Source organism: Lepidochelys olivacea, assembly GCF_965140295.1.
Source record: "Lepidochelys olivacea isolate rLepOli2 genome assembly, chromosome: 4".
In the NCBI taxonomy this organism is placed as follows: domain Eukaryota; kingdom Metazoa; phylum Chordata; order Testudines; family Cheloniidae; genus Lepidochelys; species Lepidochelys olivacea.
Genome location: NC_140414.1, coordinates 143,950,144 through 143,973,447, shown reverse-complemented (window position 1 = coordinate 143,973,447; position 23,304 = coordinate 143,950,144). Strand labels below are relative to the sequence as shown.

The window sequence follows — 23,304 nt, the reverse complement described above, 5'->3', positions numbered from 1 at the left end:
CTTAGGCAAGTGAGGGGGTCTCACAACACTGCAGGGAGAGGGGTCCAAATGAAAATGCTCTGGGGCCTGAGCGTTTCTGGGGAATGGGCAATTGACTTCTCTGGAATTGAGCCCTGGGCCTAGCAGGCGGTGTCATGTGAGACAACAGCCGCCACGTGCTTAAGCAGACAACTCATGAATTACCCAGAATCCCTTGCTTTGTTAAGCTCCTCCTACCCAGAATCCCTTGCTTTGTTAAGCTCCTCCTACAGCACGTCCCGATCCCCTCTGATACCGAGGTGGGGGGGGCCAATAACTCGACGAGTTCAGCTCGACCGGCGACAGCCTGTTCCTGTTAAGTAACCTTGGCGCCTCTCTTCCTAGAGACGCCAAGTGCGGCAAGATCCAGTGCCAGAGCTCGGCCAGGAAACCCAAGGGGACCAACACCGTCTCCATGGACACCACCATCCGCTTCAACGGGCGGGAGGTGAAATGCAGAGGCACCTTCATGTACGCCACCAAGGACGACGAGGGGGACCTGTCGGACCCCGGCCTGGTGATGACGGGGACCAAGTGTGGGGACGGGATGGTAAGCTTCCTGAGCGGTTGGAGGATGCTGTGGTCTTTGGTTCCTGGAGACTCACCCAGCAGAGCCTTGGGCAGGAAGATGCAGGACACAGAGGGGCTCCTGACCCCCTTCGCCCCTGCAGCTGAAGGGAATTGGCCTCATTACGGGCTTCAGAGATACGGTGCCCACACCGCCGCAGGGGGCATGAGTTAGCCTCCTGCTTGGCAGGCAGGACTGGCTGGGCCATGGGGCGGAGCTCCCTCCAGACCCAGAGAGATGGTCCCTGCAGGTCAGGGTGGAGGCACGGTGGTGGGAGAGATCAAGGCTGGCGGGGGGCCCTAGCCAGAGAGGACTCCAGTCTCTGGGCTGTCAATGTGATCCCGTCCCTCCAGTGCTGAATTCACCTCAGAACATCCCAGCACAACCCACACGTCTGTACATGCGGGGACGGGGATATGAGGGGCGAAGGGGCATTGCTCGCCCTTGTGCAGCATTGCTCACCCCGCATCTCCACACGCTTCACGAAGGAAGTCAGCCAGCTCAGTTAGACTAGGAAAGAGTTTCCAAAGTGGATCAGTGCTGCTGGCATACCGGGAATATCGCCCCGACTGAACCCTTGGGAAGGCACTCTGGGGTCCCAGCTGACCCTTGCGGGGAAGGGAGGAGGCAGGGGGGAAGGGACTGGATTCGCTAATTGGGTCTGAAGTGTCTGAGATATTATTGGGGTTTGCACATTACAACTGCAGAATGACGGGTTGGAGGCTCCATCTCCAAAGATGTCTAGGTGCCCAGGGGTCCTAGCTGAGGAATGCAAGGTTACATTTTCCTATCTGAACTCCTAGGTCTTTCCCCACTAACTCCCCCCTCGCTCATTTCACTCAGGTCTGCAAGGATCGCAGGTGCCAGAATGCTTCCTTCTTTGAGCTGGAGAAGTGCATTTCGCAGTGCCATGGCCACGGGGTGAGTAACCATCCCAGAGCTTTGGTGGAGTCCTGAGGTTGGCTCAGGTTCTCCAGTGAGGTGAGCGTCTCACAGCCAAGTGCTCACCTGCCCTTTGCATCCATGTCAAATAGAGATGCGGCTGAGTTGGTCTGTTTGAGTCTGGGGTCGAATTCGAGGGGGGACAGGTTGGATCACCAGGGTTCTAAGGGCCTGGGTTCTAGATCTGAACTTCGCCTCTCTTTGGGAGTGGTCAGAGTGTGGTTCAGATGCCTGTCAGCTTAGCATCCAGCTATGCTCAGAAGCCTGGCTGAGACCTTCATGCAGGAGGGAGAGTCGTAGGCCAGCAAGGAGCCATTCTGATGAAAAGTTTAAAGGGGATGAAGTTTTGGTCTCCAGAGGCAGGGCTCCCTGCGATATGAATCCAGAGCTTCTGGCATCGTAGGTCAGTATCTTCCCAGCAGGTCCCCAAGGGCTCCTTGGTGAGTAGAGGGTGAGTGAACTTGGAGCAGTTTGGGTGGAGTGCAAAGTTCTTCAGGAGAAAATCCCCCCTCCAGAGCATGAGTGGAGAAAAGGGCTTCCAGAGCACAGTTGGTTTAACGATGCGATGTCAAAGCATTGCCTCGCCCAAGTCCACGGAACTGGACCTGCAGATGTCCGGGTGGGCCGCTAGATGGCTCAAGCACTTCACCCCGCCGGGAGGGGGAAAGGGACAGCCAACAAGGACGTTGGTTTGGTCCCATGATTACAGACTGGCCTGGCCAGAACCGTGGGTGCTCCAAGGTGGCTGTGAGAGAGGCACCTAGACGGATGGTCCGGAGCTCTTCCAGTGCTGCTGTCACTGCTCTGAGAGCTCTCCTGGGGAGGTGGAGCCTGGGAAGGCTGAAACTAACCATGGCTATGCCTCCTTCCCCAGTTGGGCCCTCTCCGGTGTTGGTTGCCTGTGGGAGCTCGTCACCGGCTTTTCATCTCCTTGCACTTTGTCCTCTTACCAGTCTGCTATTGACCATTACCCTGCCCTGGCCTGACACCCTCTCCCTGCACCTGTAGGTTTGTAACAGCAACAAGAACTGCCACTGCAGTGCCGGCTGGGCCCCCCCGTACTGCGAGAAGCCGGGCCTGGGGGGCAGCGTGGACAGCGGCCCCGTGCAGCACGACAGTGAGTTCTGATGTCAGGCCGGTGGCCCGAGGTGGAGGGGGGCGGGGCAGCGGCCCCAGGGCTTCCATACACCCGCCCTCAGCTCAAAGCCGGGCCACTCCCTGGGATGGGAGGTGGGAGTGAAGCATGGAGCTGCTCTCTCTGTTAACATGCCAGAGGCTCAAGAACGGCGAGGCGGAGAGAGAAAGCAGCTGGTGGGACAGTTCCCAAGTGGGGAGGTTCATTAGGCATCTCCCCATACATAGGGAGAGCTGTTGGCAATACTTCCCCACAGCTGCCTCTTTAGCAGCTTCTCGGGTCCCCGGTGGCTGGGCAGGAGCTACAGGCTGTTTGCAGAGATGTGCCTGCAACTCCGGCTTGCCCTGTGTGGGGGGCATGCGTTGGGCATGCCATTTTGCGTGTGCAGGTTAGGCCCACGCCAAAGGTCTCGGGGTCTGGGTTTGCAGCACTGGCGGTCGGAGAAGGTGGCTCTGTACTGGTTTGCTGTGAACCCCTACGAGGTGCAATGGAAGGGGATGGACACAGATCGCTGTTTTCTACGCAGCCGCGCTGCAGAGCCAAACTGCTCCGAGCTTTCCTGTCAGATGGGAAGGGGTGTTTTCCACCCCCAATGTAAGGGGCTGATGCAACTTCAAGCCCCCTCCTCATTTCTCCATTTCCCCCCCCTCCCCAGACCATGAAGCCATCTTGATAGCCCTGCTGCTCGTCTTCCTGCTGATCCTCCCTGCCACAGCTTTGGGGATCTACTGGTGCTACAGACGGAAGAACTCGCTCCTGAGCAAATGGATAAAGAGCACGAGGAAGAGCCAGGAGACGTGCAGGTGAGCGACTGATGGAGCCGGAGACCATCTCCCCCTTGAGGACCCAGCGACACCCACAGTTATTTGATTCTGCGCCTCGACTCACTGGGGGAGAGAATGGATGGGTTAGAGGTATAGGGCATAGGGCCCAAATTGTTAAAGGCATTTAGGCACTGCTGCGCTCAGCATTGCAATGCCTACCTGATTTAGGAGCCTAAATCTCATTGTCAGAAGGGATTTAGACACTTAGGAGCCAAAATCCCATCGACAGTCACCTGCAACTCCTAAATATCTTTAAAAATTTGGGTCTACCTCTGATCTGATCTAATGCCAGTTTCACAAGGTGTCACTTCTGTGGAGTTACTTGCAATATACACTAATGTGAGATCAGAATGTGTGATTCTTGCTTGCATGCATGGGGGTAAACTGATAGCCAGATTTGAGGTTGGGAAGGGATTTTCCCCTGGCTAAATTGGAGTTTGCATCTCTCCTCCAAAGCACTGAGCAGGAATGATCCACTAGACTCAGGGGCATCCTACATGAACACTGCCTACCTCCATCCATGTGTCATCTTCTGTTCCTAGGGGACTGCAAACGTTTTCGGTGTCAGACCAGAACTAGATCAGTTCAGCATTTCATGTGTTCTGTCTGGTCCCCATCCTCTCCTCTCTGAGCCGCACCCAAATATTTAAAAACATGGTTAACAGCAAAGGAAACCAGCCCCATCTGTCGATTTAAATCCCGGGCACGTTCAGAATATGCCTCAGTGAAAATGCTACCTTCCCTCGGGTATTAAAAGCAGCCGTGTAACCGTACTCTCTTCCCCTTATGGCTCACTTGTCCATTCCGGGGTCTGATAGCCAACACCCGCGAGGGCAGCTATTGCAAAGCATTTGATTTTCTTTATAGCTTGTGTTTTCTGTTTGTGATTGGGGGCAGGAACGGAGCCATCCATCAGAAGGGAACCGGGGGCCATTCGAACGCGGCTTTCACCTTGCAGGATGTTTCCTCCTCTGGTAAAGCTGCCAACAGCTCTAACAAAGTAAGTGGGGGCTTCAGATCTTTGCATGACCGATTACTCCAAGTTTACGTTTCCTCTTCCTAGAATGGTGCTCTAGCTTCCTGTGTTTGTGCTCACGTCTCTCTCTAGCGGCTGGCTCCAGCACCTCCAAATCTGCTACCCAGCAGAACCGAGTAATGTGATTCCTGGAGCTCGATAGGCAGGGCTTGTAGTTTTATTGGTGCTGTAGATCCTGGGTTCTACACCCGCTAATAACCTTGGTGGCTGGGTGTACGTGGCCATGGTTTATTTCATTAGCATCGTGGCCGAATTTCACTGCTCTGCATTTTACTGCTCTAAATCCAGAATGACTTCCACCGAAGCCAAGAGTCACTCCAGATTTACACCACAGACTCCAGGCCAGAAGGGACCGTTGTGATCATCTAGTCTGGCCTCCTGTGTAACGCAGGCTGGGGAACTGCCCCACAATAATTCCTAGAGCAGAGCTTTTAGAAAAAAGCAGCGTAACGGAGACCAGAACTGGGCCAAGAATCTGCAACTTGGCTGGTGCTTGACTGACTATTACATTAAATGAAGGCTTCCAGTCACTCATAACCCAGCTAAAACATGTTATGCTCTCATAAATAATGACAAGACCCTTATAATCCAGTCACATGGCTCCTTTTCCCACCAAGGCCTCTTCCTCCAATACTGATTTGCTTTTCACCCCTGCCCTTGAAACAGTGGTTCACTTTTTGAACCATTCCCCTAAGTCTCATCTTCTCCGGGACAACCTGGCAAAGGGCCGGGGGGGGGCGGAGGGCGGGAGGTGGACAGTTGTAGCAGGTTCGAACTACATCCCGAAGGTGCAGCTTAGCAGAGGTTGCAAATGACTCTCCTTTCATGGCTCAAGGCCAGGAGTTGACACTGAATCTCAGCGACTGTGGACAGCTTCGCTGCTTGTCGTTCTGTTCCAGCGCTGGCACTTGGAATCAATACGATGGAAGGAAGCCTTGGGTTTAGTGAGCGCGTCCGCTCTGGCTGGAGGGCTGCACGGAGTCCGCAACTCTCCTGTCCTCTGTCCCCTCTAAGCTGCGCAGCTGGGCGGCCGTCCAGGAGAGATTCAGGTGCCCCGCAGCTGATTGGCAGAGCTCACACATCTGGCAGCGTGTGTTCAGGTGCCCCTCCTCCCGCTGCTTTGCAGCCATGTTGCTCCTGCAGCTGCTCCCGGGACCCTCCTGCTGGCTGTGCAGAGTGCGGGGGGAGGGAGATGCCGAGGTCAGGGTGTCCCCCCTCCCTCCCACCCCTGTACCGCGTCTCCGCAGAGCAGGGGAGAGGGGACAGCCTGGCTCAGGACTTGGAGCTGCGGCAGTCTGAGGTCAGAACTAGGGTGAGTGAGTGGGTGTGCATTTCTTAAAGAGACAGTGCATGGTCTCTAAGCCTTCCCCAGCAGCCAGCTTATCACATAGTCTCTCTCCCTTCCCCTCCCCCTGCCCATGTACCCCATCTCCGCAGAGCCGGGAGGGGAGACAGGGCTCAGAGTCAGGACAGAGCAGGAGAGCTTTTAGTGAGTGCCTCAAAGAGAGAGCGCATGGTGTCTCTCAGAAACTTCCCCAGCAGCCCCTCTCCCCACACACACTGTCTCTGGGTCCGTCGGTCTCTCTCTCTCTCTCTCTCTCTCACACACACACACACACACACACACACACACACACACACAGTCTCTTTCACACTCACCTCCTAACACACTTGTGTTATTGTTGTTACTTCTTGGTACTTCCTACAATGCACATATATTCTCTGTAATTTTATTCTTTCAAGATGTGTTATTTTAGTGTTTTGACTGGTCTATGCATTTCATAATTTTTATTTCTCTTACACTTAAATTTAATTCTTTGAGTAGTGAGCTCTAGAAAGCCTAACCTGTCCTGGCTGGAGTAATTATTCCTATGGTAAACTTTTTAAAAATATATATATTATATCTAGGTTTTTTGTTTCTCCTAGTGGCGCACGCCCACACATACCTTGGTGTGCATAACAAAATTTATTCTGCACATGGATGGAAAAAATTAGAGGGAACATTGGTCCTGTCCTGTCCCAGAATGCACTGGGTCTGGTGGAAAATCTGGGCTGGATACTTCCAAGGTAGTCGCTATTCCTAGTCCCTCTCCTGGGGCGACAGTCCCAAGGCACTGTGTTCCACTCCACTTGCAAAGAGTGAGCGTGGCCTTCAGTCACGTGAGGGAGAAGGGAAGGTGAAGAGGCAGGAACAGTTGAGCACCAACCCGCACAGAAGCAGAGGAACACATAGGCACTGGACTCCTGTGTGCCCGCTGAGGATAGTCCCCTCCCAGTGACCGGGGACCTGGGCCTTAGGTTTGACTTCATTTGTTTGTTCTTCCGGCCTTGCAGGCAGCCAGGAGCATCTTCCCCCTCAAGCCGAACGGTTCCCAGCCCATCAGCATTGTCCACCCCCTTCGCCAGGCTCCCAGCCCAGCTGCTCAGCCCCACCGAGACCTCAAGCCATCCAGGCCGCCGCCTCCTGGCGGCAAATCCCCCGTCGTTCCGGCCAAAACAATCGGCTCCCAACCCAAGCTGCTGCCTCCAAAGAAGCCTCTTCCCAGCAGCCCTGTGAGGACCCCTGTGGTGAGTTTCCCGGTCGCTCCCCAATGCACAAGGGTTCAGTTACTGTGTCGGTCCCTCTTGGGGTACAATGAGGTGTCCTCTCTCACCTCTGTCAGCCAGGCCCCATTCAATGCTGCTAGGACCCAGGCTACTGCTGGGTCTCTCTTTGTCCCGCTCTCGGGGCGAGGCCATGTGTAGCGGCTTATCTGCCTCTGAGCTGACTCTAGCTCCAGCGGTAGAAGCTCATGCTTTTAGATACCAAGGGCCTGGGTTCAGACCCCGCCTGGTGCACACGGGGCTGGTGGCTGGCAGCCTCAGAGGCTGCCGTGCTGACGGCCTGTTTGCAGAACAGGACTCTGCCCCGGGGCCTCCACCCCACCCCTAGCCGCCTCGAGAAGGGATTTCTGCCTCCGTGGCTCTTTCCAATGAGGTGCTGGGCCGAGTTAAACAGCCGCTGGGTCCCCCGCAAGAGGTGGCTGTGTTGCAGTGGTGGGCAGAGCTAGCCATGTCCAGCAGCAAGAGAGGGTTTGAAGTCCGCTTGGGTCCCCTGGGGCATAGCATGTACAGCAATACGCCATTTCTAGTCTCCAGTAGCCCCAGCTCTGTCCTGCAGCTGGAGAGGCCGTGCTGTGGGCAGCTGGGGACTGTTCCTGGGACAGAGAATCTGCTGGATTGACACCTGCTTGTACCATGGTCTCCTCTAGATCGTCTCAAAGCACGGACCCCCTCGCCGGCCTCTGCCTGGGAGCCCTCTCCTGGCCAAAACACCTCCCTTGGCACAGGGACGGACCCTGCTGGTCACGGTCCCTCCCACCAACTTCAAGGCGGCAGGGGCCAGCTCTGCCAGGTACCTAACCAAGTAAGTCCAGAGTGAAGCTCGAAGCTCGGCTGCCCCCTTGCCTGGCTGCATCCTGGCAGGATCCGGCGGTACAGCACGGTGCGGCTGAGGCCACCAGGAGATGTCCCCCCTCCCCTGCAGCTGTCGAGAGCAGGGTCCCATGCCCTTGCTACAGCAGTAATGGAGGAGCTGCAGGCGAGTGTGTAACAACAGCGAGCAGGCGGCCAGCACCTCCTGGGCCCAGGCAAATGGTCCGTGGGGCTTGAGAGAGGGCCCATGTCAGCAAGTCTCCCGGGCTGAGGGGTGCCAGATGACTGGCCTAGGAGGCTGCACTTGGTGGAGATGTGGGAAGTCTAGGCAAAGGCAGCCTGATGGAGTGCCCGAGGGGACGGTCGGTGTGGTGGGGGAGGCGGGGCTGGGGCTGAGCAGGGGCCAGGGGAATGGTCTGGGGGGCGGTCTGGGGGAGGGAGCTGGATGGCTTAAGGAAACACTATAGAGGTTAGTAAATGCTCTGTGTGGCTGGAGGGGCACCATGAGGCAAGGGTGAGCAAGTTCTCGCTGCCTGAGAGGCCCCTGGTGGGGAAGGGTCCATTTGGGGCTGCTGCAAAGGGGCTGTGGCATGGGAAATTTCTGTACAGTCAGATGGCATCTTCCTTCAGACTCAGCTGCCCGCAACCTGTCAGGCTCTGCCCAAAGGCCTGGGGTGTGGGGGGTAGGGGGGCGTGCAGGGATTCCCTGCAGGGTTCGGGCCTGTTCCCTGCCATGTGCCCAGAGGACAGCGAGCAGTAACAAGGGGACCGGGCTGTTTCTCCTTTTTCTCCCTGCCCACGCCCTTCCCCCTTCCAGCTATCCCGCTGACGCTGCACTCTGTGGCAGGAGCTTGCCTTGCCAGCAGGAAGAACGGCCTTGTGGTTAACAGGCCGGACTGGGGAGCGGGGAACTGCAGGTTCAATCCTTTGCTCTGCCACAGACTCCCTCTGTAACCTTGGGCACATCACTTTCCATATGTCTCCACTCCACGCTATGGGCATGTCTGCACTTGAAAGGCTACTGCTGCAGTAACGGGGGGGGGGGGTCTCCCGTTGGCGTAGGTAATCCACCTCCCCAAGAGCCAGTAGCTCGATCGGAAGAATTCTTCCATCATTGCCCCAGAGCTGTCTGTGCTGGGGGGTCAGGTCGGCTTAACTATGTCACTCAGGGGTGTGGGTTTTTCATGCCCCTGAGCGATGTGGTTGGGTCGACTTCACTTTTGAGTGTAGACCTGGCCTAAGCCTGGGCTCTGATTCAGGTTTCAGCCAAGCCCCCCTTCTGTCCACACACAAATCAGTCTGACTCGGGTCAACAAGCGCTCAGGCTCCAGGTCCCAGGACACTGCTAGGGGGGTGAGTCAGAGAGTGAGTCCTCCTGTGGCTTGGGTCCAAGCCCGGTCATTGTGCAGTGAGGATGCAGCGCAATGTGGACACACTAGCATGGCTGTGAGACCTGGGTCCACCCATTGTAAGCCCAAGTTTCCAGTGCAGCGTGGACGCTCAAGCGTGGGCTTGGAAACACTGAGTTCACAAGCCCGGGTCCCACAGACCCAGGTTTACAATGCAGTGTAGACATCCCCTTAGTCACTCTGGGCCTCGTTCCCATGTGGTACATAAAATGGGACCTCAGTAATATTGCCCTTCCTGGCAAGGCCATAGTGACTACGGGCCCGTATCAGAGAGCTGGCGTCTCACTGGGAATCATATTTATTACGGCAGTTCCTACGGGTCAGCCAGGAATGTGGCCTCATGCTGCTAGGCATTGCACAAACACAAGGGGGCGCCCCGGAGAGCTTACGGTCTCAATAGACAAGCCAGACCCTGGTGCCCACAGGACTTGGGTGGTGCCTGGGCCGTGAGCCGTCTTGCTGCACAGGTGTGAATTTGAGCTCGATGTTTATGAAGCCCCTTCAGTGCCGAGAGCTGCACAATTGCCGGTTGGTTTCTGCTCTCTCGAACGTGGCATTTTTCTCTTTCTCTCCATTAGGCCCGTCCCGGGGTTCAAAGTCCAGTCCGCCTCCTTCCCCTTTAAGAAATGACAAACGTGGAAAAAGCAAGAGGAATCCTCGCACATGCTCCCCGAACTGGTTCTCCTCATTTGCACTATTGCAGGCAACGGGGCTCTTTTGGATACCAAAGGACTATTTTTATATGAGGGGAAATGTTTCTGCACATAAAAGAGGGAGGGTGTGGGGGAGGGGAAAGTGGTACGGAGCTATATCATTGGGGTGGGGTGGGCAGGGCAGCTTGTGGGGTTAACCATGACGCATCAGCTGCCTGCCAGGGGCATCATCCAGACTCTGCTCCTTCCCAGCCATGCCTGCTGGGCTGGGAAGCAGCAGATCTGGGTGCCCTAAGCAGCCAGCACTGATGGAAGAGGCTGGTGACCAGTCCCAAGGCAGGGCCTAGCTACCTTTGCCTCTCTCGCCAGCAGAATCCAATGCTGGACGTTGTTACCACAGCTGGCATGGGCGATCAACGCGGCCCGGGGGACAATGCAATTGCCGACTCAAACGGTGCCACCTAGCGGTGGGGTGTCTGACTGGCGTGTCCCTGGAGGATCCTTGTTGTCACCCTCCCCAGCTTCCTCCTGGTCTGAAAGGCCGTGACAATCGTGGAGAGCCCAGCAGAATAAGGTGCTCTGAAGAGGAGCCAGCTGGGAGTGCTTCTTTCGTGCGGCACGTGTGGCAACGGGGTTTCAGCTGCATGGCTATTTCAGGGAGCGGGGGGTTTCCCAGCCACGTGCTTTGTTCCCGTCATATGGTGTAAGCCATGTGGTTGCTTTCTGAGCTGCTAATGTTTTATTATGAAAAGGGGGAAGAAGTGTGGACCAGTGGTGAGAGCAGGGGGCTGGGGAGACCCACTCCCAACTCTGCCACTGACTCACTGCGTGGCCTTGGCCAACTCACTGCACCACTCTGTGCCTCAGTTTCCCCATCTGTAAAATGGGGGTAATAATACCTACCTCACAAGGGTGTTGTGAGGTTTGACAAACTGATGTCTCTCAAGGGCTTTACGATCCTCAGATGGAAGGTGCTGCGAAGTATTACGATGTGTTTAATGTCTGAGTCACTTTCCTATGACATGACACCTGACGTCGTCAGGGTCTCTGAAGTGAGAACAATGCCTTTCTCCAGTCTCCTTGTGTTCTTTCGTTTTGCTCGATTTGAATCACCGCCGTCCCTCTGGCACTTCAGTCACAAAGTGCAGTTGTCCAGGCTCTCGTTTCTCAACCCGCTCACAGATTCCTAGGCCAGAAGGGACCACTGTGATCAGCTACTCTGACTTCCTGTATATCACAGGCCAGAGAACTAGATCCTGTCCTTCAGAAAAAACATCCCATTTGATTTAAAGATGGTCAGTGATGGAGAATCCACCCCAACCAGGTCTATTAACCAGAGGTAATTACGGACTGTGATCAAGTCACCCCTTAACCTTCTCTTTGTTAAGCTAAATGGATTAAGCCCTTTCAGTCTATCACTGTAAGGCAGGTTTAATCATTCTCGTGGCTCTTCTCTGAACCCTCTCCAATTTAGCAACATCCTTCTTGAATTGTGAGCACCGGACCTGGGGACAGTGTTTCAGCCCCAGTCGCACCAGTGCCAAATACAGAGGTGAAATGACCTCTCTGCTCCTATTCGAAACTTTCCTGTTTGTATAGCCAAGGATCGCACTAACCCTTGTGGCCACAGCATCTCCGTGGGAGCTCAAGTTCAGCCAATCATCCACCATGACCCCCTAAGTTTTCAGAGACCAGTGGAAATCTGTAGGAGAGCATCTGCAACAGAGCAGGGCTGAGCTGGGGAGCGGACCCTAGGGGAGATGGCAGGGAGCAGCTGGAGTGTGAGGACAGTACAGTCTTTACTGTTGAAATATTGTAATGAAGAGTTGAATGACTGGGGACTAGAGGGCAGGGGTTGGCAGAGAGAAGCTGAGTCTATGAGAACAACCAGCAGTGTGTGATGAGCTAACGTGTGTATTTGCACCACTGCCCTCTCTTAGCGTTCCTCAGGCCCCACGGGTGGCCCAGCTCTGGGCACAGTCTACAGCTTCCACCCTTCTGTACCACAGACAACTGGCAACTGTCGGCTGTGTTCATGAGCCACCCGGGCTGTAGCGGACAAGAGGATTGTCTCCTTGTAGGCCTTGCGGGCTGGGTTCCTGTGACTCGGGAACATAAGAACATAACATGAGAACAGCCACACTGGGTCAGACCAAAGGTCCATCTAGCCCAGTCTCCTGTCTTCGGACAGTGGCCAATGCCAGGTGCCCCAGAGGGAACGAACAGAACAGGGAATCATCAAGTGATCCATCCCCTGTCGCCCATTCCCAGCTTCTCGCAAACACAGGCTAGGGACACCATCCCTGCCCATCCTGGTTAATAGCCATTGATGGACCTATCCTCCATGAACTTATCTAGTTCTTTTTGAACCCTGTTACAGTCTTGGCCTTCACAACACCCTCTGGCAAAGAGTTCCACAGGTTGACTGTGCGTTGTTTGAAGAAATACTTCCATTTGTTTGTTTTAAACCTGCTGCCTATTAATTTCATTGGGTGATCCCTAGTTCTTGTGTTCTGAGAAGGAGGAAATAACACTTCCTTATTTACTTTCTCCACACCAGTCATGATTTTATAGACCTCTGTCATATCCCCCGATTGATGCAAAGACTCTTGCAGCCATTTGTGGACAGGTGTTTGCTCCTTTAGTCTGAAGACACAAACCCAACTTATCCTCCTCAAACAAAAGTCACAAAGCAACGAAGGGCCTTCCCACCCCCAGCTGTTTAAAACTGGATCACCAAATTGATTTGATTTTTCTGGGGAACGGGTATGATCACCTGCATGGGGCAGAGCCCCTGTGCCCAGATCCCCCAGCATCTGAGGGTCAGGTCCAAAACCCACTCTGCTTTCCCTGCACACAGTCACCTCTGCCTCTCAGCACGCGAGGCATTGAACCTCCAGCCAAGGCTCAGGCTGCTGCTGCTCGCCATGGGCAGGAAGAAGAATCTATCCGAGAAAGGCAGGACAAGGTCCAACAGCTGGATGTTAAAACCAGACAAATCCAGGCATAGGTTTGAGCAAGGAGAGTAGTTGGCCGTTAATAACCCAGGGAAGTGGTGGACTTTCCATTTTTTGGTGGCTTCAGATCCAGGCTTTCTGGGAGATGCTTTAGTCAAACCCAAGTAACAGGGCTCATTAAAGGGGTGTGCCGGGGAAATGTCAGGGCCTGTGAGCTCCAGGCAGGCAGGCTACATGGTCTAAGGGTCCCTTCTGGCCTTAAAATTGAGGAAGCAGCTCCAAGATAACTGGAGAGAAAAAAGTGTGACCAGTGACAGGCTGCTCTGAGAGCAAGGTCCAGGCTCCAGAAGGTGGCTCAGTGGTCTTGACGCCCCATACGAGCTTTCTGGAAGCACGGGTTCAAATCCACTCCATCTTCTTCAGTGCTGGTGGGTGTGGGGGATGGGCTGCATTCTGTTCTTCAGCTGCCTTCCCGCCGCTCCGGAGCTGCCCACTCTGAGCAGAGAATAAATGAGCTTGTCTGCAAGGCCCCTCTCAAGGTTCCTTCCCCACTCTGAACTCTAGGGTACAGATGTGGGGACCTGCATGAAAGACCCCCTAAGCTTATTCTTACCAGCTGAGGTTAAAAACTTCCCCAAGGTACAAACTTTGCCTTGTCCTTGAACCCTATGCTCCCACCACCAAGCATTTTAAACAAAGAACAGGGAAAGAGCCCACTTGGAGACGTCTTCCCCCCAAATATCCCCTCCCAAGCCCTAGTCCCCCTTTCCTGGGGAAGGCTTGATAAGAATCCTCACCAATTAGCACAGGTGAACACAGACCCAAACCCTTGGATCTTAAGAACAATGAAAAAGCAATCCGGTTCTTAAAAGAAGAATTTTATTGAAAGAAAAGGTAAAAGAATCACCTCTGTAAAATCAGGATGGTAAATACCTTACAGGGTAATCAGATTCAAAACATAGAGAATCCCTCTAGGCAAAACCTTAAATTACAAAAAGACACAAAAACAGGAATATACATTCCCTCCAGCACAGCTTATTTTACAAGCCATTAAACAAAAGAAAACCTAAGGTATTTTCTAGCTAGATTACTTACTAACTTTACAGGAGTTGTAAGGCTTGCATTCCTGATCTGTTCCCGGCAAAAGCATCACACAGACAGACCCTTTGTTTCACCCCCCCACTCCCCAGCTTTGAAAGTAACTTGTCTCCTCATTGGTCATTTTGGTCAGGTGCCAGCAAGGTTACCTTAGCTTCTTAAACCTTTACAGGTGAAAGGGTTTTGCCTCTGGCCAGGAGGGATTTTATAGCACTGTATACTGAAAGGTGGTTCCCCTTCCCTTTATATTTATGACAGCCCCCGTTACCTGTCTAGCTTCTTCCAGTTCCTCCCTACCTCAGCCAAGGACAGAGCAAGTGGCTGCCCTCTCCGAAGGTAAGGCAGCCCAGCCCAATCTTCCAGCAAATGGCACCTTCGGCTGGGTAGGTGCGGCTGGAGGAGCCGGTCTCCGTCTGAGTAAGCTGCAGCGCCTCTCACTCCCGCTGAACCGAGTTCCAGCCAACGTGTGGATCTTTGAAGCTTGACGTTCCAAGCTGAGCCCAGGGGCTGATTCTCTCCTGCATCGGGAGGGAGGGGGGTGGAGGGATCGTAGGGAGCTGGCTCCAGCTTCCTGATTCTGTGGCCTGATCTGTGCTGGTCCCAGGATGAGCTAGAAAAGCCTAATAGCGGCTCTCATTGATGCTAAGTGAAGATTGGATTGGTGTGAGCTCTGCTCTCCCTCCTCAACCGTGGCGGATTAGCTCTGGCCAATTGGGGGCGGGCCTAGAAAAATGGGTGCCCCTGCATCCTGACCCCGCTCCCCAGCAGGAGGAGGAAGCAGGGGCGCGACTGCACTTGCTCTGGCCCAGGGCCCCACAATCCACCTCTGCTCCTCTGACCCCATCTGCCAGGCGGGGGAAGGGGCAGTCAGCACAGGAGCCAGCTCTGCCAACGTTATACCAACTGAGCTCTCACCTCCCTCCACAGAGGATTCTAGCTAGCCAGGATCCAGCTCCTTTGTGCCCCCCCAAGCAATGCAAAGGGGCTGGGCTGCCCTTGAGAACCTGGCCCACTTCAGTCCTGACGGAGCAGGACTGAGCGTTTTCTGCCCTCTGCTGCTTATAAATCCTGGTCAATATCGGTGTTTAGCAGTAGGTCAAAGAGCTAAATGTTTGTTGCTGTGCTTAAGTCTTAATTACAAAGGCTGAGGTGTTGGAGACAGACAAACCCTATACAGGGGCTGTATCTCCTTGCCAAAGCTCTTTTTATCAGCATGAACTATTATAACTCTGGCTATGGTTATTATCCAGATAAACATTCAATCCTTTTTAAGTCTTGATAAGTTCTTGGCCTCAATGACATCTTGTGGCAGTGAGTTCCACAGGCCAATGATGCCTTGCATGGAAAGTGTTTCCTTGGATCAGTTGTGAATTTGCCACCTTTCGGTTTCCTTGAATATCCCCTTGATCTTATGTGATGGTACAGGGAGAACAGCAGCTCCAAATATCCCTTCTCTGGGCCATTCAGTTCTGGGTTAAATGTCCCAAACAATGACTCTTCCACCCCTTCCTCTGGGAGAGCATTCCTCAGCTGGACGGATCTCTGTGCTGGGTGAGCTGCCATGCCCCAAACAGTGCTGCAACCATCAGATTCATCTTTCCTTGCTGTGCAATGGAGCAGAATAGCAACTTCTTCCTGGGGAGCTTGGTACACTGTTCTGCTTTTCTGTCCTGTGCTGGAAACATCTCTCACTCTGTTCTTCATCACTTGATGGAAAATATCCGTAAACAGGGGAGCCACATTGAACCCTGAATGGGGGTAGTGCATTCCCAGGTGCTGCTTTAGGAGCTCCTCCCAAATCCAGTATAACACAGCCCCGAAGTTTAGCCCCCAGAGGCCCCTATTCAGAACAGTACTTAAGTGGGGGCTTAATTGGAATCACATGCTTAAGCACCTGCCAGTGAAAGTATTTAACTCGGGTTCAATAAACTGGGTCTTTTTCACAAACTATCCACCTGGTGGCGGCAGATGACTGCAAAAGGAAACGTTCTGCCCGCAGCCAGCTACACATTGTGTCTGAAGAGCAGCTAGAATTCTGCAGGGACCATCCTAAGTAGCTTTTCCCTCCCATCTCTCATCCTGTTCTGCATGTAGGTGGTCATGAAGCACGCTGAACATCTGTGATGACTGGCTGAGACTGAAGTACTCTCCATCCAAGTTCTCCCTTTCATAAGGGGGTCCGCTGCAAGCTCTGGTACCTCAGAAGCTCGTGGTGAAAGCTCCAAAAAGCACAGCACTTCCCTGGACAGCGAACCAAGATTCAAAGGAGCCTCCCAGGTTGATGAAACCTCTGCCGAGCAACACACGCTCAGCTGAGTGTAAAGAGGAGGTGCCTCTGGTTTACTCACTTAAACTCCCATGAATGTAAAGCAGGAAGCCGTGTGACACACGAGAACTTGTTCTGCTGATCAAACTTTGAATCTCCCAAAGCGTTACAGATCTGGGGGTTTGGCAAAGGTTCTCTTCCCAGCCAATCCAGTTTCCCCTCTGTGCCTCCTTTCCCCCCATGTATGAAATAAGACTGGTACTCACCCTACAGGAGGCTTACTTACGGTTTTCAGAGCCCTTTGAGATGTCCAGAGGAAAGTCTCTATGTACAGGAAATTCAACCAAGTCTCCCATCCATCACACAGATTTGATGATGATGACTCTTCTTTGCAGTCAATGATGTTCCACCAGCATGGCGTGAAGGAAATAAACTGGCCCATAATTCCCAATAGTGCCTTGGAAAGGCAGGACATACTGGAGTAGGCATTGCTAGACGGGATCAGACCCATGGGCAGTCTACCCCAGCATCCTGTCTCAGATGGGGGTCAGCACCAGAGGCTTCAGAGGAATCAGCAAGAACCCCAAAATAGGCAGCTATGGGATAATCTACTCCCCATGAAGAAGATCTCCTAATCCCTTATGGAGATTGGTTTAAACCCTGAGCCTCATATCTGCCTTCCAAACTTTTTTGTCAGCACTCATAACTCTGGCCATTCTTGTAATCCATAGAAATGTCCTGTTCCCTCTGAATCTTGCTAAATACTTGGCCTCAGAAACATTCTGCACACTAATCCCCACTTTGCATGAAAAAAACACTCCTTTGATTAGTTTTGAATTTGCCACCTTTCCATTGCATTGAATGTCCCCTTTTTCTTGTGTTATGAGAGAGGGAGAACAGAAGCTCCCAATCTCCCTTCTCTAGACTATTTGGTATCTTCTATAATTGGCCTTAAAATTGGGGATTCTATCTTAGGGTTTTAGCCTGCTGCCCATCACCATGGTATCTGGGTCCCTTCCACATAATATCAAGAGCAACAGCCAAGTCCCTAGTGGTCTCCATGGAATCTCTGTCCCATCTTCCTTTTTGGGGTCAGAACTCCGGTTGGGGGTTTGCAGGGAGATGGGGGGCTTGGAAGAGATCTGGGAATAGAAGGAGGTGTCATAGATGGTGGAAAGGCCTTTTCAAAGAAGAGCTTTGCAGCATTTCCTAAAGCTGGTCAAACTCTGGATTCACCTGATCTCCTTGGGAAGTTGGATCCACTGGTGGATCCCCTTGACAGAGATTGCTTTGTCCCCTGCTCTCAGGTGCTTTGGGGTCTGCATTATCCACTAGTTGCCAGTGCATGCAGATAAGGTAGATATTGTGGCATGAGCCAAACAGGAGAAGGATGGAGCAGCTGAGGGGACGGGGAGGATAACGGAATAGCTTTAGAGGGACCAACCAGGTGAAGATAAGAGACACCAAGCACAGGGTGGTCTGGGATCAGAGGAAAGGTGATCAAAGCTCTCTAAAGGAGCTGGAGAGGAAAAGTTGTGGACAGTGCTCGCTGAGCAGTCATGTTTTGATGATAAATGGGGGTTTTCAACCAGACTGACACTCTCCAGAGAAAAATATAGTTTGGGTTGAGCTTTTTCATCTTTTTTCACTTAAAATTGTTTCTTTTGGGGTTTTTTTTTCCTGGAAGTTTTGGATTTTTTCCTTCTTTTCTTTCCTGTTTTACTCCTTCCCCCTTTATCCACTGGAAAGAGTGGGTGTGACGTTCCCCTCTGGTGTTATCCGGACTGGTGATCTGCTTGGCCACTCCAATCCTTGACTCTGGGAGCCAGCCTGACCCTGCTGTGCTGAGAAAGCCCCCGCTCCCCGGCTGGTCACGCACGGCCTCTGGCATGGAAGCTGCTTCTTGGGTTGTGCAACTGAATGACACTAGCCAATCTCTCTGACACAACCCTAGGAGCCCCCGTCTTGCAGTGCCCCCGCTGGACGCTGCAAGTTTCTATGAGTTTGTCAATTTAACAAAGAAATCGATATGCGCCAGGCTTGTTATCCCAAGGGGAGCCTCCGACACGTTTCAAACCAACCGCACTGCTTCAGGTAGAATAAACAAACACATGTATTAGCTATAAAGATAGATTTTAAGTTATTACCAGCAGGAGAGTGGGGTGGGAGGAGGTATTTTTTCATGCTTTTTGTGTGTATATAATAGGATCTTCTACACTTTCCACAGCATGCATCCGATGAAGTGAGCTGTAGCTCACGAAAGCTTATGCTCAAATAAATTGGTTAGTCTCTAAGGTGCCACAAGTACTCCTTTTCTTTTTGCGGATACAGACTAACATGGCTGTTACTCTGAAACATAACAAAATGGTTATCAAAATAAAGTAAAATATAAGCGCGCGGTCTAAGCTCTCAACCCTATTAGACTATGCAGCAACTAGATGAAGCAGGTTTTCTCTTCCCACTGGATATTGCAGTGCTTAATATACGGGGCCAATCTCCTCTGTTGGAGTCTTGTCGTCTTCTTCTTCTCAGTGTCTTGTTTGCTTGCAGCATAAGTGGGGCAGGAGAAGGGCCCAGTATGTGTCCACTCTCTCTGTTTTATACCCTCAGTCCATATGCTTGGGGAGCGCAAGTCCAGGCATGTCTGGGGGGGCATTGCTGAGTCTCTCCAAACAAGGTTGAGCAATTCACCTGGTGTGGCCTCATGCAGGTGAGTCATTGCATTGTAGCTCCCTTGCTGGACAATGGCTGTTGATGGGTTGTTTGACACCCCGCCTGGGCGGTGGTTACTTTCCTTGCTGTTGCATATCAGGGGTGTGGATTTTTCTCACCCCCTAGCAACATAGTTGTACCGAAGGAAGTCTGTAGTGTAGACCTGGCTTCTGCGTGTCACAGCTAAATACAAGGTGGAACAGATTGGTAAGCATAGGCGTTACCATGTTGTGAGGGACCATTCAAAATGAAGTGGGCCATTAGCTTCTCTGCAATCATAGGACAAAGGAGAGTTAGTGAGTTACAGATTGTTGCAAAGAGACATAATTCATAGTAGAGTATCTCTATTAAATCCTTCATTTTTAGTGGCTAGCAAAGGAATGAATTTAAGCTCCCAGACCAGTCTTTTGAAGGTGCTGTGCAGGTTTACTTTGAGGACGAGGACAGAGAGGTCCGATATGGAGTGATCGCTCTGGAAAAGTGTTCGCCCAGGGGTCATAGGGTTCGAGAGGCCATGTGGCCAGTTTAAAGCCAGACAGTCCTAGATTTGTGCAGCATAATCCCTGTCTGGTAGGGAATTAGCACCAGACATGGCTGCGTCCAGTGAAAATGAGAGGAGAGAGGAGGGAGACGGTGGATATAGGAGGATGTCGGGGAGGTGGGGGCCGTGCCTCCGTGCTGAGTGATCCAGGCAGGGACAGGGACAGGACCACACAGGTGGAGGTGGAGATGTCCTGTATTGTGGGGGTTGTCAGCGGCCAACCTAGATAGGGTGTTTTTGTCTTTTTTCATTTTTCTGTATAAAATAAGTCTCTCCTGAACTCCATCTTCCAGCCTTCGAACAACCCCCAACCTCACCAAGCTCATTATCAGAAGCAAGCTCCCTATAGACCAGGACACAACAACTCAAAGCAGCACCAGACCCAGCCAGAACAGCGGGTACAAAACCTGCAGACATATCTCCACTGCTACAATGACCAATATGCCTCAGACACACCTTTCAGAATCCATAGGTACTACACATGCCTATCACAACATAGGAACATAGTGGGTCAGACCAAAGGTCCATCTAGCCCAGTCTCCTGTCTTCCGACAGTGGCCAGTGCCAGGTGCCCCAGAGGGAGTGAACAGAACAGGTAATCATCCAGTGATCCATCCCATTGCCCAGTCCCAGCTTCTGGCAGTCAGAGGCTTGGGACATTCAGAGCATAGGGTTGTATCCCTGACCATCTTGGCTAATAGCCAGTGATGGACCTGTCCTCCAGGAACTTCTTTATTTCTTTTTTTGAACCCTATTATAGTTTTGGCCTTCACACCATCCCATGGCAATGAGTTCCACAGGTTGACTGTGCATTGTCTGAAGACGTACTTCCTTTTGTTTGTTTTATAATTGCTGCCTATTAATTTCATTGGGTGATTCCTAATTCTTGTGTTATGGGAAGGAGTAAATAACACTTCCTTATTCACATTCTCCAAATCTGTCATGATTTTATAGCCCTCTATCATATCCCCCCTTAGGTTATGTCTACACCAGGACTTTTGTCAGTATAAACTTGTGTCACTCAGGAGTGTGAAAAAACACCCCTCTGAGCGACAGAAGTGACACCGACAGAAGTGCCTGTGTGGACAGCGCTATGTCGGCGGGAGTTGCTCTCCCACCAACATAGTTATTGCTGCTTGTTGGGGGTGGTTGCATTATGTCGACGGGAGAGCTCTCGTCCATCGGCCTGAGCAGCTACACAGTGAACCATACAGCAGCGCAGCTGCATCAGTACAGCCCTGCCGCTGTCAGGTCTCTAGTGTAGACGTGGCCAAAGCTGTCTCTTTTCCAAGCTGAAAAGTCCTAGTCTTTTCCTAGTCTCTTCTCAGATAGAAGCTGTTCTATACCCTTAACCACCCTTTGTTGCCCTTCTGAATACCTTTTCCAATTCCAATATATCTTTTTTGAGATGGGGCAACCAGAACTGCCCACAGTATTCAAGGTGTGGGCCTACCATCGATTTATATACTGGCATTATGATATTTTTCTGTCTTATCTATCCCTTTACTATTGGTTCCTAACATTCCATTTTGGCTTTTTTGACTCCTGCTGCACGTTGAGTGGATGTTTTCAGAGAACCATTCACAATGACTCCAAGATCTCTTTCTTAAGTGGCAACAGCTAATGTAGACCCCCATCATTTTATATGTATAGTTGGGATTATGGTTTCTAATGTGCATTATTTTGCATTTATCAACACTGAATTTCAGCTGCCATTTTGTTGCCCAGTCCCCCAGTTTTGTGAGATCCCTTTGTAAGTCTGCAGTCTGTCTTGGACTTGACTATCTTGAATAATTTTGTATCATCTGCAAATTTTGTCACTTCACTGTTTAGCCCTTTTCCAAGATCATTTATGAATATGTTGAAAAGCCCTCATCCCAGTACAGACCCCTGGGGGACACCACTATATAGCTGTCTCCATTGTGAAAAGTGACCATTTATTCCCACCCTTTGTTTCCTGTTTTTTAACCAGTTACTGATTTATGAGGGGACCTTCCTTCTTTTCCTATGGCTGCTTACTTTACTTAAGAGTCTTTGGTGAGGGACCTTGTCAAAGGCTTTCTGAAAGTCCAAGTACACTATATCCAGTGGATCACCCTTGTCCACATGTTGACCTCCTCAAAGAATTCTAATAGATTGGTGAGACATGATTTCCTTTTACAAAAGCCTTGTTGACTCTTCCCCAGCAAATTATGTTCATCTATATGCTAATTCTGTTCTTTACTATAGTTTCAACCAATTTGCCTGGTACTGAAGTTAGGCTTACTGGCCTGTAATTGCCAGGATCACTGGTGGATCCTTTTTTAATCAGGTGGTGTACCTCATCCAGTGCATTACATGCCCCAACAACAGCTATGGGAGTGAAACCAGACAACCCCTCTGCTCTTGCATGAACTCCCTCTGAAAAATAAAAGTCAAAAACGCCATAGCAATGCTGATTTTTTTTTTAATGTGTCCGCTAGAAGCGGAATAACCAGCTGTTTCCCCATCTACTGCTGCTCTTTGCAGAGCTCCCCGTGAAGTTTAACTGGGGTGTCTTGTCATTCTCTCGCTTACATCTTATCCTTGTTCTTATTCAATCGCAATAGGCACTTTACAAACAAACAACAAAACCGTCTTTGCACCAGAGAGTTTCCCCTCCAATTTACCGTGTTATTGTCAAGAAGGTCCCATGGGCTGCATAGATTGTTTCACTTGTAATCATCTCATCTCTTACTTGAAACAATTTGGTTTTGAGAGGTGGGGTGTTTTTTTTTTTGGTTTTGGTTTTTTTTTTAATAAATCTGACAGATCCTCTTAAAATGTTTGGACTTCTTTGAACCTACAATCCAGGATATAAAAACCTACATGGTCCAAAAGCAGGTTCTGCCAAGGAGATCTAGCCAGGTTTGGCCTGCTCTGGTCTTAGAAGGAAGGTGAAGTGATGCATTCTGCAGGACGCTGACCTGAGGAAATGCTAGGGCAGACGAAATCTGGATAGCTCAGCCAGAGACAGAGCTGGGAGATACCTGCGGAATAGCGTGAGACCTGCTATCTTGTCCAAAGCACCAGGGACATCCAGAGCTCTGAGCTTGCGTCTCCACAGCTTGAACTAAAGTGTCATGCTCTATAGCTTGGCACTGAACAAATGCTGCTCCTCTGGAGATGAGACACAGAGTAGGACACGTAGTACACACTGGCCAGTGGGTGACATACTTCCTGGGATCATCCCAAGTACCTGACAGAGACAGCAGCTCAGACCAGTGTGGAGGCCTGGTCTACACTAGAAAATTAGGTCATTTTAACTACATTGGTCGGGGGTGGGGTGGTGGATTTTTAGGTCAGTAAGATGACCTCAGTCCCTGTGGACTTGGCTACACTTGCAAGTTCGAGCACCTTAAAGCAGCCCCAGGCGCCCGAACTCATGACCCGCCCACACTGCCAAGGCACGTAGAGTGCCAGGACTCTGCAGCTGGAGCGTTCCTGGTAATCCACCTCCACGAGAAGCATAACACTTGGTGAGTCTTGGCTGAAACGCCCCAGTGTCAGTGTGAACGAGATGTTGCATTACTCTGCGCTGCGATCGGCCTCCAGAAATGTCCCATAATCCCCTTAAGTCAAGTGGCCACGCTTCTCATTGTTTTGAACTTGGCTGCAGGAATGCGGATATGCCCTTTGATGGCGCCGTTTCTGACAGCCGGCTGCTTATCTGCTCTGGGACAAAGCAACCATTACTGTGGAATGTTGCTTGA

At 51.7% G+C, this 23,304-nt stretch overlaps 1 protein-coding gene across 3 annotated transcripts in view; it reads left to right on the top strand.

Moving 5' to 3' along the window:
• The window catches only part of ADAM33 (ADAM metallopeptidase domain 33), a 77,548-nt gene extending 66,470 nt beyond the window's left edge, over positions 1-11,078 (top strand). For 2 of the 3 annotated variants that reach the window (XM_084626547.1, XM_084626546.1), the window contains exons 16-23: positions 364-568; positions 1,430-1,507; positions 2,537-2,645; positions 3,319-3,466; positions 4,385-4,487; positions 6,858-7,091; positions 7,775-7,929; positions 9,925-11,078. In XM_084626547.1, the coding sequence (XP_084482673.1) occupies positions 364-568; positions 1,430-1,507; positions 2,537-2,645; positions 3,319-3,466; positions 4,385-4,487; positions 6,858-7,091; positions 7,775-7,929; positions 9,925-9,976 (1,084 nt within the window). In that variant the 3' untranslated portion in view covers positions 9,977-11,078. The remainder of the gene's footprint in view (positions 1-363; positions 569-1,429; positions 1,508-2,536; positions 2,646-3,318; positions 3,467-4,384; positions 4,488-6,857; positions 7,092-7,774; positions 7,930-9,924) is intronic. The other variant, XM_084626548.1, reaches the window with a different exon arrangement.
• The last annotated feature ends 12,226 nt before the right edge of the window (positions 11,079-23,304 follow it).